General features: G+C 43.0%; 1 protein-coding gene across 4 annotated transcripts in view; it reads left to right on the forward strand.

Moving 5' to 3' along the window:
• Elp3 (elongator acetyltransferase complex subunit 3) overlaps window positions 1–16,690 on the forward strand; it is an 83,820-nt gene that overhangs the window by 60,265 nt on the left and 6,865 nt on the right. For all 4 annotated transcript variants that reach the window (XM_023714674.1, XM_004630693.3, XM_023714671.1 and 1 more), the window contains one exon: window positions 327–408. In XM_023714674.1, coding sequence (XP_023570442.1) covers window positions 327–408 — 82 coding nt within the window. The remainder of the gene's footprint in view (window positions 1–326; window positions 409–16,690) is intronic.

Below are 16,690 nucleotides of genomic sequence, written 5' to 3' on the forward strand. Positions count from 1 at the left end.
ACCGCCACGGATCCCTATGTTGGAGACTCCTGGAACTCACCTAAAAGAAGACAGCTAAGTGGGAGTGACCCTGTGCTGTGACCAGAATATGTCATCCAGAAAGAGTGCTGTTTGGTGGCTCGTGTTGGAGAGTTCAGCCTTTTTACTAGCCAGCTACCATGCGGTCTTGGTATAAATGAATGGGTTTTTTCCTTTTTATAAACAAATTTTTGTCATCCTTTCTAGCAGATTTTAGCAACTGCTGAATTACAGCCTTCTTATTTCATGGGCCTTTCTCAGCAGACTTCCCCTTCGTAATCTCCCAGCCTCTGTGTTTCTCCCTCTAGGGGTTTGGCATGCTGCTGATGGAGGAAGCAGAAAGAATAGCTCTGGAAGAACACGGGTCCGGGAAAATAGCTGTCATAGCAGGTAACCGGGGAAGACTAGGTTCATGATTCACTCACCTTGCGCTTAGTGCCGTGGTGAGGTCTAGCTCTGACCTCCTTGCCCCTCTGTGTGATTGCTGTGTTCCTTACCGGCTGGGCTCGTAGCCAAGGACTTGTGCCTATCACGCAGGCAGCACAAGAGAGCAGCGTGGCGGGTGGGCTGCAAGAAGCTCCGCGTCTGAGCCCCTGCCAGTGCGCAGCCATAGCCAGCTCCACACTTGTGTTTTGTGCCCAGTTACTATCCAGGGAAATGGATTCAGAGGATACGGATCCAAGACAAATGTGAGCCCGTGGGAGATCATCACTGTCCCTCAGAAAATGAAAATAGAACCTGAATTCCAGCACAGATGCTAAAAGGCAGGGTTCTTTTTCTGTACAGGGTCTCACTACGTAGATCGGACTCATAGTGATTCTCCTGTTTTCAGCCTGCCAAGTGCTGGGATTACAGGTGCGCGTCACCACGCCCAGTCCCAATCGCAGTCTCAGCATGCCCCACAGGCGGGGCCAGCATGGCTCCCCAAGGATCGAGCCCTGGCCGCTGTGCTCTGCCTAAGCAGGCACTTTAGTCCACTGAGCTATCAGGCCGGCCCTAAAAGGCAGTTCTTGCTTCTTCTGTCCTGTTCTCCACAACAGCACTCCTGGGAATCAGCTTTCCCTTGTCTGGGAATGCAAGGGAGGAAAAAAATGTCCTTAGTCCTCCTAGCATCTCTGGCTGGGGCTGAAAATTAAACTGGCAACGATACATTGACAAGGGAAAAGTGTACATATTTATTTAATATAAATTCCACAGGAGCACGGGAATCTTCATGAAGAAATAAAGACCCAAAGAAACAGCTAAACCTGAGCGCTTTCAAACTAAGCTTGATCAAGAGTGAAGTCTTGGGAAAATACAATAGGACATCTTAGTATGAGCTAAGGGTGCCGAGCGAGCAGGCAGTGAGGCCCATCTGTGAGATCCCACCCCGGGGCTCTCCACCCGCAGAGATGAAGCGGTCCCTCTCCCGGCAGGGTCACCAGACCTGCTGCAGTGGAGAAGGGCAGAGGAAGGGCAGCCTCATTCCTGCTTCGATTCTTTAGATTCCTCCAGCTCAAAGATTGTGCAAGCCGAGGCGCCCACGGGGAGACAGTGTGTTCTCTGCCTTGTCGCAAGCTCTCCCACTCCTAACCTGAACCACGGGATAACTCAGGAGGTGACCAAGAAAAGCAGTTCTGGTTGAATGGGGCAGGAAGTGACACATATCCCCTTCACCTCTACCCTTCAGTGTTGTTTCCACCAAAATTGTAATTCCTAGTAGGAAGCTCAGACAGTGAAAGCCAGGATCAGAAGGTATATGATTTTTATCCTCCAGATTTGTTCTCTCATCAAACAAGTGCATTCCAAAAGCTGGACTACGGCTTTTGTGAAGTTAATCTTTTCTGAAAATTCAACTGGATGTAAAGTTGCAATGTGTTTTTTTAGGAAAAAGTAAGTTGCTGCTACTCAATGAATCAATATACATACTCAGTCTTAGTGATTATAATTATGAAAATGAATCACCCAGGCTCACTTAGTCATTTAATCTGGGCATGTTGTTTTGGTGTTGCCCAAATTAATAAAGCTTTTTTTTTTTTTTTTTTTTTTGGTACCAGGCATCAAACTCAGGACCTTATACTTGCCAGGCAGGCACTTATGCCAATGAGCTATATTCTTCAGCCCAATAAAGCATTTCTTAAAATGTCTAGCTTTATATATTTTTCCTTATCATCTTTAGTCCCACATAGAAAAGTAAACTAAAGGAGGCTCCTGTTACTAGCCCTGATACCTAGAATAAAGTAGTCTTTAGCCTGTGTTTGGCAAGAAAGAGCCAGCCTGATTTCACCGCAGTCGGGTGTGCGCCTGTGCAGGCTTGAGAACACCTGAAATGTTCGTGGCCTTTTTTGCCAGTGCACGGTCAGCATTTTCGTCAAGAGAACTTGTGAGACTGTAATGTCTTAGGAATCACTTGGAGAACTTGTTAAAATGCAGACCCTCACTCAGGAGGTCAGTCTGGGGCCAGAGAGCCTACATTTCTAACCAAATGCCGAAGGGTAGCAAGATTTTAGTATTCTCTTCCAGATGTCTCTTCCCTGTGGTCACAGTACTCATAACTTTCTGTGAACTCCCAAAGTCTGATGTAAAGTCACGTGATTTTCTGGTGTCTACAAAGACCTAATCAGTTCCAAAACTGAAGCGCGTCCGTATTCCATCATTGCCCGGCACTATTTCATCTGCCTTCACTCCTCCGTCTCCACACAAGTGTTGCATGCGAGGCCCCTGACTTGCCCGAGGTCATAGCCGGTTGCCTAAGAGCCCAGTCTCTGCCTTTCTAAGCAGGGTGTCTTTCTAAGTGGAAATCAGCAACTGTCTCCTTTCCAGCTTGTTATCATAATTGAAATGATAGCTCAATTTTAGATCATCTGCATGGAGAGTTTCTAAAATAATAAGAAGAGACTTTCTCAGAGTCAGGGAAGAACCCTTCTCATAGCTGGAACAGTACATCTGCTACATTCTGTACTGGGTGTTTATTGTGGCCAGTGGGTTTCTATGGGAACAGCCCAGGGGTATGTCTTGCAGCTAAAGTGAGTTCTTTGGGAGAAAGGACGTAGTGGATGTCACTTTCCACTGGCCTGAAAGCCCCACCATTGCTCGTTGTAGAAGAAACCACACAGGGCCTTGGCTTTCTGTTTGGCTCAAGCACTGGTCACCCTTCAGATGAAAACCATCAAGAACATTTGTTCTGTTTCTTACTGTAATAGTTTTTAGCTTCTTTTCCTTCCATATTTGTTCGCTTCAACTTCTGATTTCTGTACAGTGGTGTGTGTATTTCAGTTTATTTTTCTAAAAAGTCAATTTTCCTATGTATTTCGATCCCTAAAACTGAAAATTTCTCTATGATATTGGTGGCATTGTGGTACTGGATGTCTGTGGGCTGCATTTTGTGAGTAGTGCTCCATTCCCCAAGGTGTACAGGATGGAGACTGAGGGAGTGGGGGGCAGCCAGGATTCCTTCCCACTCTGCTGTTGGCTGCCCTCGCAATCAAGGATAATTCTGCTTGATCTCCATGAGCCTTTATTTCCTTCTTAAAAGCAAATGGGTGGGGTGGGTGGTACAGCTCAGCAGCACAGCGCCTGCCTGGCAAGCACAAGGGCCTGAGTTCAATTGTCTACCAAAAAAAAAAGTGAATGGGTTAGGTTCTTTCACAGTTCAGATATCTAGAATTCTGTCCCTTGGAGTCTTAACTTGTTTAGTTCTTATGACCATTTAGGTCTTACTGATTATATTTTAAGTAGATTCTTTAATATCACGGTCTAATGATAGATTGGGAGTTCAATGATGAAATTGCTGATGATAAAGTTTCCCTCATGTAATTAATCCTTTCCATAATTTGTGAATAGGTAGTAAGTTTGGTCACAAATGATACCTTGTGGCCTAAGTGGCCTACATTTTTCTCTGACCTTGTTTTCAATTTGTAAACCCATCTTTGCCCTGGGTCCCAAGGCCTTCCTTTAAGTCTTTTGCAGTAGTGGCCTCGATATTCCATCTTAGCATAACTGGTAGCTGAGTAGGGGAGAGACAGGATCATTTACCATCGTTACCCTTACTGCAAGAATAAGGCATTTTTGTAGAATTTTTTGTGTTTAGATTCATTATGATTTCCTGTCATCTTGCCAGCAGATTTTGTCTCTTACTTAGATTTATGACTTTTGTCTCTCCCTCTAGACAGTATCAGCTATACAGTAGGTCTGATTTGGATCACTAGTCAGAAAGACTGTATTCTTGTTTTTCCTATTAAAAGACAAGCTTTTTTATGTCTTACCTCAGTATGCTTTATGTATAGATACACACCATATATTTTATAGCTGATTATCTTTTTTAAAACTAGAACTACATTTACAGCTCCGTGGAAAATTGTAAATGTCCTTATTTATCAAAGTCAAATTAGAAAAGACTTAAGTTTATTGTTTTTTTTTTTCAAAGTGAATGTGACTGTCCTGCTAAACTGTGTTTTAGACTTGACTGTCAATCTTAAATGCGAAAATTTTTAAACAATAGGAAAGTAAAGTATTTAGCTTCATCAGTATCAGAATGACCAGGTGTGTCAGGGCACAAATAGGAGAAGCCTGGGGTGTCTGACCAGGCTGGACCAGAGTGATCTGTGTGCCACAGGACAAAGAGTTTTTCTCCCTCCCTACACAGTAGATTATTTCTCCATTTAGGATTAAGTACTTTTTTTTTGGGGGGGGGGGGACCAGGGATTGAACTCAGACCCTTGCGCTTGCCAGGCAAGCACTTATTCTACTGAGCCATCTCCCTGGCCCAGGATTATTACTGTAGAGTAAAAAAACATTCTTTTTCTATATATAAAATGGATAAATCAGTGTTAAAAGAACAACCAGTTTGTAACATAACACATAAGCTGAAAATAACCATTAATTACTGCTGAAATATCTAAGCAGTTGCTAGTCCTTGTTAAATCCAGACATGTTAGTGTCACTCACCAGTTTACTCATGTGTCTTCTAAGAGTAACAAGCTGCTTAAGAGTAACAAACTCTCTTTATTGACTTGAGTGATGAGCATTCTTTTCTTTAAACCTGTCAGGATAAAGCTGTTTCTCTCCTTGGTGTACGGTGGAAGGTGGAAGGAATTACACTGTAAAAGCTTACACAACATCTGGAATGCCATCACTCATCGTCACCATGGAAACTGAAGATCTCTGATGTCACACTGCCCATACCATTTCCAAAAGGGCACATAGAACTGTGGCAGCCACTACTTAGAAAGCCATTTAACACCCCTAACAGAATGGGAGGGTTGTTGGTTGGTTTTTTGTTGTTTTTTTTTTTTTTGCTTTTGGCAATTTTGGCTAGGTATCAGATTTAATCATGTTACTGTTTCAGTTTGCCAAGCTAATTACTGTGCAGTAAGACGAACAGCTATTCCCCAAGCTCCCCCTGCTACCTTTGTCATAAGCAGTGTTCTATTTGTGTTCTTTCAAGTAGAAAATTAATATGGCCATTGGCCAAGAATTGTACAAGGCTGGTAGATCGCATAATGATGAGGAAAAGTGAGGAAAATATGTGAATGGTTGATGCCAGAAACCAGTGAAGTTAGGGGCCGATAGCCGTTTTGTTTGAATCTATTAAAAAGCCCAAGAAAATAAGGGGAGAAGGATTTAAATATAGGGCAATTAAGCAATCACTACAGAGATGGGAGATGTGATCACTTTTAATCATGGTAGTCAGATATCTATAATCCCCAGTACTCAAAACTCCCTGTGCCTGAGCCTTATATAAGCCAGCATGGCCTCCCAGGACTAAGAGTGATGGTCTTGTCCCCCAGAGCCCCCAGATAATAAAGTCACGCATGAGCAGAAAGTAGTTGTTTTGTTTTCCTTAAACGACAGATGGCTGAGATGTGCTTCCTGAACCCCAGAAACCTCACCTCTGGTCCAGGCTGCTACACCTCTCCTTCAGTTTCAGGTGCAGGTTGATTTATTCCTTGCATCATAATCTAGTTGAATAGAAGGGTACATTTGTGTCGAGGCTCTCTGATAATGGACTCCTAATCTTTCCTGAAGTGCCTGGAAAGGTTTTCTTCATTATGGCAGAGCTGTCCGCTAATGGACACAGGAAGTCTGCCGGGTGCAAACCTGTTTTTGCCACATGTGCATTTGTTAATGTAGGACTTAGCAGAAAGGACAGGGAAGGATTGGTTCCTCTCTTCTGCCCTCTGCTTCAGCCCTTTACGTAATTTATCTTTTTAATAAATTATTCCCCCGTTGTGCTCTGATTACATGCGTGTTTTCTGTGCTCCGTGTGCTCTTCTGTCCCATTTTGGTGTCCTAACACTAATGATACATATTTATTGTCTGATGCTTGTTCCAGTAGACTGTTTATCATTATTAATGTCTTTCTTTCTACAGACAATGGCTGCAACATAAAGTGTTACTTTCGTATAAGAACTCTTATTATTTCATCATCATTGTTAATCAGACGGGTCAATGACATAAAATTCTTTCTAGAAAACAGATTAGCTAGGTGTTTGCTAATTGGTGTGTGTGCCGCAGCTTGTCGGCGGAGGCATTATTGCGTGGGTCCTCTCAGAAGTCTTTACTGCCTGGCTCGACACCTATTCATTTGTAGATAAATCAGGTGCCAGCTGGCAGTGCTTTGCATGCCAAGTACATTAGACCATCCCTCACAAGACTATTAGTGTGCGTCTCTCAGGTGTTTTTGAATAGGCCACCAGTGAGTTTATGCTGTTTGAATCTTGGGAGCAACTTTGTTTTTTATGTAGCTTGCTGGCAAAAGCTGTTCTGATTTGTAGTGGCTCATTGGCATTGAAGAACAGCATTTGGGAGGTCCACGCAGTCCAGTCTTTTGTTTCAGAAATTTGCATCTTGAAGTCCCAAAGGCTGACCGCACAGTACCCTGAAGACTTTCTTTCCGTTCTTGTTGCATTCAGTTTATGGATGTTGGGAGTAAAGTATGTGTTTACGTAGAAGGGATGAGGTTCTATCATGTAGTATCAGATAATATCCCTGGAGGGTCCTAGACTTGAGATAAATTCTGTGATTGGACAGCTGGACACGTTACAGCTGTGTTTCTGAGGAAGGAACAGCAGAAAGTCTGATTTAATGCTTTTTTGCACTCTTAACTCCTGGTCAGTGTAACTCTCCTAGGAATAATATTGTTCTTTTCTCTAAATATTTGGCATTGCTTTGATCCATTCAGTTGGATAATGCTTTTCTATTTTAGATCTAGCAAAGGCAGGAATTTGGCAGATTCTTCCCCATGGGGTGAGCAGTTGTCACAAAATAATGCTGAAAAATGTTGGCTCTACTTTCTGTAGCAGCTAACAAGAGAGTGACTTAGGACATACACAAGGAGGTGGTTATTCTTGAGTCTGCTTGCCCTAAACTCTTGTCCCTGACCAGCAATCCACAACTCTAATATAGTTGGATGTAGGATTTCAGATCGTGGCCATGGGATCATTTTCTTATGCACCCCATCCTCCACATTTCTGAGCAGCGTTATGTAATCTGTTCACCACTTAGGAGGGTTCACTGTGACAATCCAGTGGCCTCAGGTCTGATGCCTCTTACTGTAAACCATGCCAATTACTGGCTGTTTGGGTTATTTATTGCTATATAACACTGCCTTGAGATTTAGTGGCTTAAAATTTGACTGTTTTAGTTGCTGCATGATTCTGTGGGTGAGACAGGGATGATTCATCTGTCTGTGGTGCCAAGGGCCTCAACCGGGGCGGCCTACATGGCGTAGCTAGGACTGTTAGGGATGAGCCACTTAGTCAGCCATGTGTCCTGTCTACCCTAATAGCAAAGACAAGTGTGTCCTCTTTAATTTTTTGAAGTATGTGCCCAAAAAAATCTGTATTCTTTTTTAATCTACTTGATAAAATTTATCAGGAAAACTATTTGATCCTGACCTTTTTGGAGGAGGAAAAGAGGGGCTCTGGGTCATTACTGAGGTAGTCTCTTTAGATTTTCTTTTTCTTGTTGAGTTAGTTTTGCCAGGAAGATGGCTCAGTAAAATAAGTACTTGCCTGGTAAGTGCAAGGGCCTGAGTTTGCTCCCTGGTTCTGAAAAAAAACTTGATTTTGGGGACCTAGAGAGATGGCTCAGTGGAATAAGCACTTCCCTGGCAAGTGCAAGGGCCTGAGTTCAATCCCCAGTTCCGCAAAAAAAAAAAAAGATGAGTCAGTTTTTATGTGCCTAAGAATTTGTCCACTTCATCTGAATTGTCTAGTGTATTGGTTTACAGTTGTTCATAGTGTTCTCTTCTAATTCTTTTTATTTCTACAAGGTCAGTAGTAATTCTCTCTCTCTTATTTCTGTTTGGGGAGGTCCACCAAAGTTAAAAGTTTCCTAGGCTTACTAAGAATGAACATTTTCATTTTATTTTCTTCGTTATTTTTTATTCTACATCTATCTCAATGTCTATTACCTTGCTTTGGCTTTAGTTTAGTCTTATTTTCCAACCCCCAAAGGTATACACCAGGTTATTGACTTGAGATCTTTCTTCTTTTTGATGTAAACATTTACAGCTATAAATTGTCTTTTCCACACTTTTTACTGCATCCTAGAAGTTTTGGAATTCCTTTTTAATGTATTTGGTACAGGGTCTCACTACGCAGGTCGAACTCATAGTGATTTTCCTGTTTTCAGCCTTCCAAGCACTGGGATTACAGGCGCTCACCACCATGCCCAGTCTCAATGGCGTGTCTCAGTGTGCCCCAGGGGTAGGGCTGGCATGGCAAGCCCAAGAACGAACCCCAGCCACTACGCTCTGCCTAAGCAGGCACTGTAGTCCGCTGAGCTATCTGGCCAGCCCAGTTTTGGGATGTTGGTTTTCCTCCTTTGCTTGCTGAAGGTATTTTCCAGTTTTCCTGAGGGTTTTTTCTTTTCTTTTTTTTTTTTTTTTTCTGTACTGATTGTTTAAGAGTATGTTGTTTATGTGTCAGTTTACTGGTTTTTCATCTGTTACCAATTTCTATATTTATTCCCTTGTGATTGGAAAAGGTACTTTGTTTGAGTCAGGCTTTTGGAATTTGTTAGGACTTGTTTTGCAGTCCGACTTCAGTCCTATCCAGGGGAGCGTCCCACATGCACTTGTGAGAAATGTATGTCCTGCACTTGCTGGCAGGATGTTGCTTGGTATGTTGCTCATAACGTGTGTGAGCTTGGCTCCTGCGCATGTCTGTCTCATCCCCTTTCCATTGTTATTGTCACAGTATACATCTTTGTACTTATGTGACTATTAACAGGTTTATAATAATGTTACGAATTTGCCTTTTGAATTGTGCGGGGAGAAAAAGGCAGTTACAAAAGTACAGCAATACTAGCTTTTATGTTTACATGTGTAATAGCCTTCACGGTGTCTTTTATTCTTCAGTGGCTTCAAGTTACTGCCTAAAGTGTCTTTTCAGTTCAGGTCTCAAGGACTCCCTTCAGCATGTCTTGTAAGGCAGAAGGGTAACAATCTCCTCTTACTTTTCCTTATCTGGGAATGTCTTAATCTCCTTATCCCTAAAGGATAGTTTTATCAAATATACAGTTCTCAATTGCTGGGTTTGTTTTTCTCCATACTTTATCTGTCTTGTCCCTCAGCCTTCCAACATCCATGGCTTCTGGTATTTTCTGTCAGTCTTAACACAACCTGCGTGTGGCAGGTCACTTGTCCCTTGCACTCATTGTGAATCTCTGACTTTATCTTGCTCAGAATTTGCTGAGCTTCTCGAACATATATATTCATGTCTTCCATCAGGTTTTCAACCAGTTTTCTTTAATTTTTTTCTGCCTTTTATTTCTCCATCTTCCTCTAAGGCTGCGTATGTCAGTATGTTTGATAGTGTCCTACTGGCTCCTCATCTTCTGTTCATTTTTCCTTGCTCATTTTTTCAATCTGCTCCTCAGACAAGGTAAGTTCATTTGTACTACCTTTAGATGCCCTAGGGGGCCTGGCCCTAGCTCAGTCCTTTAAGTGGCTGCTTCCACAAAGCTGTCAGCCTCAGGTTCCTGGAGTTTGAACCTCACAACTCTCCCGCTGGCCAAAAGTGCCCTGAAGGCATTCGAGGAAGAAAAAAAAAAAAAAAACCTTTAGATGCCCTGATTCTGCTCGTTCCAATCTGCCATTGAAGCCCTCTAGTGAAGTTTTAAATTTAGCTATTACAATCCTCTGCTCCAGAATTTGTTTGGTTCCCTGTTACAGTTTCTGTCCTTTCATCCACATCCCCTCTATTCCGTGTTCCCCTGCTGTCCTTTTATTCTTTGTCCTTGGTTTTCTTCAGCTCCTTGAGCAAATTTGATAGAGTTGACTTTAGTCTGAATGTCCAGGGTTCCTCAGGAATAATTTCTGTCAAATTGCTTTTTTGGGTTTTTTGTTTGTTTGTTTGTTTCAATGAACTATCCTTTCCTGTTTCTCTGTATGCTTTACAGTTTTTTGTTAGAATGGAACATGTAAGTATAAAAAGTTATACCTCTGAAAATCAGTATTTTCTAGTCATCCATTTGTCTAGTGACTTTTGCAGATTATTTTCACAAAGTATATGATACAGAAACCTGTGTGTATTCAACCTGAAACCTGAGAGGGATTTTCATAAATGTCTAGGTCCAACAAAAAGGGTTTGTGTATCTCTTCAAATCTTTCTAGTGGCCCCTCCTAGGGACACCAGCACAGCCTCAGGGGTCCAAAACAAAGGCAGGTGTTTGCACTGGCCTTCCCACAAGCTGCAGCCCAAACAGCACACACAGCCTCGAGCACGGCCTTGCTGTCCAGGGCAAGGTTCTTACTGCCCACTGTGCTGCAGGCCAGCTGCCTCCAGGGATGCATCTCTGTCGCTGCACTGGGCCAGGAATTGGGATTGTGGGTAGCTTGAACATGCTGCTCTCTGACCAGAGTTCCACAACTTCTCCTTTCGTCAAGCACTCCTCCAGTACCTGTATTTTATCCAGTTCCAGCATTCCAAGTGTCTCAGTTACTTTTCTCTCATTGTTGGGACCAAATACTCAACACCCAGATGTAAGGAAGAAAAGGTTTAGCTCACAGTTAGTGGAGGTTTCCATCCATGATCAGTGGGCTCTAAGGCAGAATGGCACACAGCAGAGGGCAGCAGTTCATGGTGGCAGAAAACAGCAAAGAGCAAAGGGCAGAGCAGCGGCTGTGACATCTGGGGAGCCTCTCTCCCTTTCTTATTTTGTACGCAGGTTACCCACCCCAGGGCAGGTGTAGCATTCACACCCATAATGCCAGCATTGAATCATGAATTAATCACAAACTCTAGAAGCCGCCCCAGTGACTACATGAGGCTTTGGGGGACACAAACCATAACACCAGAGTAGTTGCATCCAGTTGTTACTTCCACCTTAATAGTTGGTTCTGTGATGGGACTGAGCCCTGAAATATCCACTTCACCATTTTCCCTGTATTGAAAGACTGTCGGCCAAGGGGCTCCTTCTTCTTCTTGAGCTATGGGATACCATAGCCTTCAACTTCTTGAGGACACATTAATTAAGATTTGTGCTCCGAGCAAAGCAGTGAGAATGGCCGGTGCCACACTGCCCCATGGGAACAGAGCCATCCTGCTTTGAAATCAGATGTCAGGCTGCCTGTGTCAGATTCCCTGCTAGGAAGAAAGCTGCTAAGACCTGGAATGTAACCCACCACCATGACGCAGTCTGTAAGTTACCATGGTAACTGCTGTTTAGATTTTCTATACCTACTTTATAAGTTACCTACATTTATTCTTTATTCTTTTTTATTTTGTTATTAGCTTGCTAGTAATCCTTTCAAAATATGTAGAGAAACCTTTTTGCTCCTGAGAAGCAGGCTCTGAGATTTTCTAGGTGGTAGTGAATAATATATTAATGACTTGCCATACTAGCCACTCTGAAGAGCTAAGATTATTTGTGAGTAACCTTTATCAGCTTTGTAGAAAAGTTTTTTAACAAAACAGGAAAAAAATTCTTTCAAAGATGTAGGGTCATTGAGTTAATTGGCTCATTTTCAATGTTCAGAATAATAACCTTTCCCAGATTTCCATATCAGGGTGCATTGTTGAAAAGTGAAATATTACCATCCCTCCAGGAGATCAATGAGATATAATAACATCTAATTTCAAAAGCAAATGAATGAAACTAATGAATATATTTCTTTGTTTTAATTCTACTAGGCATATGTCAAGCACTCAATAAATAGTTGATTAATTGAACCAAAAGTAATTGAAAGTTTCTTTTTTTTAATTTCAGTGATTTTTCTTTATTAAATGATCATGAATCATCATCTCAGTCTTTTCTGTCTAATCATAAAAGTAAGACTTAACTTTCAAAGGGACAAATTTTTACATATTTTCTCTTTTTAAGTTTGGTTGTGGGAATATAATGTGGACTCAAGTTTTATTCAATCCAGTAACACATTGCTAGTAATAAAAGGTAGGCTTGTATCCTAACAAAGGACCTGGCAACAGGAATGTCTCTTTGGATGTCTAATTCATTTTTCTACCTCTGCATGAAAATGTCTGAGTTATTGACTAAGTTTTCCTCTTTTTGAGTTCTTGGATACAAAACTTTAGTTTCTAAACTCCTAGGGTGCGTTTAGTAAACAACTTGATCAATTAAACCTCCTGTATTATCTCTTTCTCTATTAAGTCATATTTATAATTCTATGTTCTTTGCCTAGTTGGAATCACAACCAAAATCCTCATATTTTCTCTAGGTATGTAAACTTGATTTATTTTCTCATTTAAAGAAGCATATTTGAAATTACTTTCCTCATTTTATTTTTAAGAATATTTACCAAATAGTAAAATCTGTAGTCTGTTAAACAGTGAACTGTATAACCCTGCCTTTGTGTCTTAGCCCATTTGGGCTACTGTAACAAGTACCTTGGGCTGAGTGGCTTATAAGCAGTGGAACCCTGCTGCTTGCAGGGCTGGATGCCGAGAAGTCCGGATCAAGGCATTAGCAGACTCTGGTCAAGGGATGGCGTCTGGTCAGCGATGACACCTTACGTGTCTCCCATGGCATAGGGGCAAAAGGGACAGGAAGGCTCTTTTAAGCCCTTTTAGAAGGGCTCTAATTCCATTCATATGTAGTTTTATATTGTTGTTTTTAGTGTTTGGTAAGTAAAATTATTTCAGTATAATTTTTTCTAGCTACTTTTACTCAACCCTGTAGTGACCTTGAGTCACGTTGAGGGTAGCTAGTATTCCCTCACGTAGATGTCCCACAGTCCATCTGTTGAACTCTTGCTGGATATTTGGGTAGTTTCTAGTTTAGGAATATTTTTGCATTTGTATGTTGGGACACACAAACACACAATTCCATAGAATACATTCCCAGGAACAGAATGGCTGCATGTAAGAGAGTGCCGTGTTCAGCTGGAAGGTTCTGCCGAGCGGTTTTCTGCAGCACTCTCCAGGCTTCACCCGCAGCAAGAAGGAGTGAGTTTCTGTTGTGCCGATCTGACGAGTATATGTGTACTGGTTGTGGTTTACTTTGCACACCAGTCACTGGCGCAGCTGACGACCTCCTAGGTTTATTGACTAATCTGTTATCTTTTCTGTGTGATAATTTTTCTAAAATCCACAAGTACTCATTTAGTAATAATGTGTTGTTAGCAAACTATCCCAGTTTTGATATTCCAGTCCAGACATGAAAATGTCTTTATTTTGCTTTATTTTTAAAGGAAGCTTTTGCTGCACGTGGAATTCTGGCTCTGCAGCCCTTCATGTCCCTCAGGTCTGTCTTGCTCTAGTTCCTGGTCTGTAATGCTACAGGTCAGAGTTAAGAACTCCAGTGTCTTTGTGGATCTCTATACTGTTGGATCTCTTTGTCATTGTTTTTGTTTAATAATCATTTTTGTTTCTTCAGACTGTCTTAGTTTTACTCTGGCATTAACATGTGTTTCCTAGGTGCGGATTTCCCCTGCCTGGGCTTCGCTGGGCTTTCATCAATGACTAGAATTTTTTTTAATCAGTTTTTAGTAGCTTTTAACCTCTAAATTATGTTGGCTCTTGTTCTTTCGTTTCATTCTTGCTGAGACTCCAAATGTATATATTATAAAGCTACTTGTGCTGTCCACTGTACCCTTTTATACTCCAGTTATTTTGTTTGCTTGTGCTTCACTGTTGGTTGTTTCTTTAGTTTACTCATTCGGCCTTGTCTAATCTGCTGAGCCTATCCCTTGGTGACCCTGTCTTCCGTGCTTTATTTTTAATTCCTGAGTTTCCAGCTTTTCACCTGTGTATTGTCATGTTTTATAGTCTCCAGTCATTTGTAGATATTCAGACTTGAGATTCTGTGTCTGTGGACATTGTGAACATAGCTCTTTTGCCATCTCTATCAAATGATTTTTTGGTACCAGGTATCAAACTCAGGACCTTGAGCTATCTCCCTGGCCCTATCATCTTTTTTTATGTATAACTTGTTCAGCTTTCAAACCAGAATTTGCTTTCAGAAATAATTCAAGACCTACATGTGTTAGCTTCCTCCAAGGAGGAGCACCTTGTGCCAGGCACTAGAGGCTGCTGGTTGTCTGGGCCTGAGCCTGTGGGCCCCCAGAGCTGTCCCTTTCTAATTATAAAGTGAACCCTCAGGGCACAGTCCCTGGCCAGGCTCCCTGTTCCGACCTGGACTCCTTACCTCCTTTCCCCTTGAAGCAGCTCCGCTCCCCATGGCTGCCCACCTCCCAGAGCAGGGACAGCTTGAAGAGATCACAGTTAATTAGTTACTGGTAATCACACCATCTGAAGATGTTCTGAGAGCTGTCCCCTTCCAGCAGTTTTCCTTTTGTAAGCCATACCTGTTGTCAGAGTTTCTCACTGCCTGCCTGGATAGGCCACCAATTTCTATGATTAATCCTTCTGTTTTCTACTGAGCTCTGTTATTGAAGTGGAAGTAAGGTCACTGTGTTTTGGTGTCTCTAGTGATTTATCAAAGAGCATTGAAAAACCGGGCACAGACACAGAAGGTTAAGATGATGAAGACAAACTGACATCCTTCCTGAGCATGAAACAAGGGGAGTGTCTCACCAGCGGCAGACCGTGTGGAAGGGGGTGGGCTGCGCTGAACTGTGACCCCTTCCGAAGCTGTGCTCCTCTGCATCAGATAATTTTCTCTTGTCCGGCTTGGTGCCTGTAGCGCTCCTGCGCTAATGTGCGAAGCTGTAGTTAGGGGCTCTGGAAAGGCTGTCTTCCTCTTTTGGCTTTCCACCTGATAGCAACTCGGCCATCACATTGTTCTCTTCTTTTTTGAAATGGAATTCGTCAGAATCACAAGATCAGTAGCTTTTAAGTCCATTTCCTGGTCTTGATTTATTTTCTCTTTTAAAGGAAAAGTATTTTCAGTATTCTAAGACATTGCTCCGCTGTTGAACTCATCCCCTTAGTAATAAAAGCTGTAGTTGTTTTATGCTGGTTCAACCACCGCAACAACAGGATTGTCACATCTGCCTGCTGCTTCCTTCCTGAAGCCGGGAGTTCTGTCCCCAGAAGGGTGAAGGACTAAACCAAGTAGAGCTTGAAACAAGCATCTGCTTTGTTTCATCTTTGTCTCTGTAAGGCGTGTGACTCCCAACCCCTATTTTTATTAAAGAACATTGAGCAGCCCTTGCCTGCCCTGAGCCAGCGGCTGAGGCAGTCAACATGGGCATCTTCTATGATTCCGTTTCTTTCTCCACACTCGAAATAAGCAAATCTGTGTCCTGAACTAAGGGTCCACATCAAGCAAGAGCGACTCAGAAAGCACAGGTGTTCTTTGCCCTTGCAAGGGGTCTGAGGCTTGAGGGCATTTGAAAAAAGGTTAGGGAGATGCTGTCTGGTCTGTCCAGGGAGGAGATTCTGGGGAGGCTAGCAGCCTGGGCAGCAGCCTCACACAGCCTCGTAGAAAAGGGCTTTGCCTCTATGAGCTGAGCAGCACCCCTTGCGCCCCATCCCACAATGGACCCAGCAGTCCTGTGGTTTGCAGTCCATCCAGACTAGTCTTGGAGCCATCTGAGTAACTTAATTCCTGAAACACAGTAAAGTCTACCCTGTCCTAGGGTGGGCATGAAGCCAGGGGGTGGCACAGAGGCTAGTCTCTGGAGCCACATCTCCATGGATGACACTCTTCAGGGCATTCTTGCACCTAGAGCCATTTCCTTACCATCATAGCTGGTAAAGTAGCAAAGATAAAAATATTTATCCTGCCTACAGAGTAGGAAAAAGTCCCTGTGACACTGCTAAATTCTGCAGACTAGGTAACCTGGAGGAGAAGATAAAGCAAGTGTTTGTGCTGCACCTTCCTCCCCCCCCGGTGCTCCACTAGCAGCTGCCAGCTCTGAGGCAGGGCACCCTAAGGCCCCTGCAGACGGCAGACGGACCCCGCCTGTTCCCTGCCCAGAGACTTGGCAGCATCCCACTCTGCAACTTGGTTACTTGTGCAGCCCGGAGTGTGCCTCTGCAGGGGAAGGTGGGAGATTGAGCCAGCCCGCGTCAGTCTGGGAGGTTGGCTGACGTCAGCTCAGGAGGGTAATTGCTTTTTCCTGGCTGACTACGGAAAGGAAAGTTACTGTGACAGGACTTTCTGGGAGCCCTGCTAGGCATAGCGAGGAGATGGGAGCAGAGGGACGCTTTCGGTGCAACCCCTTCTGAGTGGGTGAAGTGCAGGCATGATGATACCTTGGGCAGCCTGGCCCACAAATTACAGAGAGGGGAAAGCTTGTCAAGAAACGGGAGGCACAAAGAAA

This window comes from Octodon degus, unplaced genomic scaffold, assembly GCF_000260255.1.
Source record: "Octodon degus isolate 3935 unplaced genomic scaffold, OctDeg1.0 scaffold00036, whole genome shotgun sequence".
NCBI lineage: Eukaryota > Metazoa > Chordata > Mammalia > Rodentia > Octodontidae > Octodon > Octodon degus.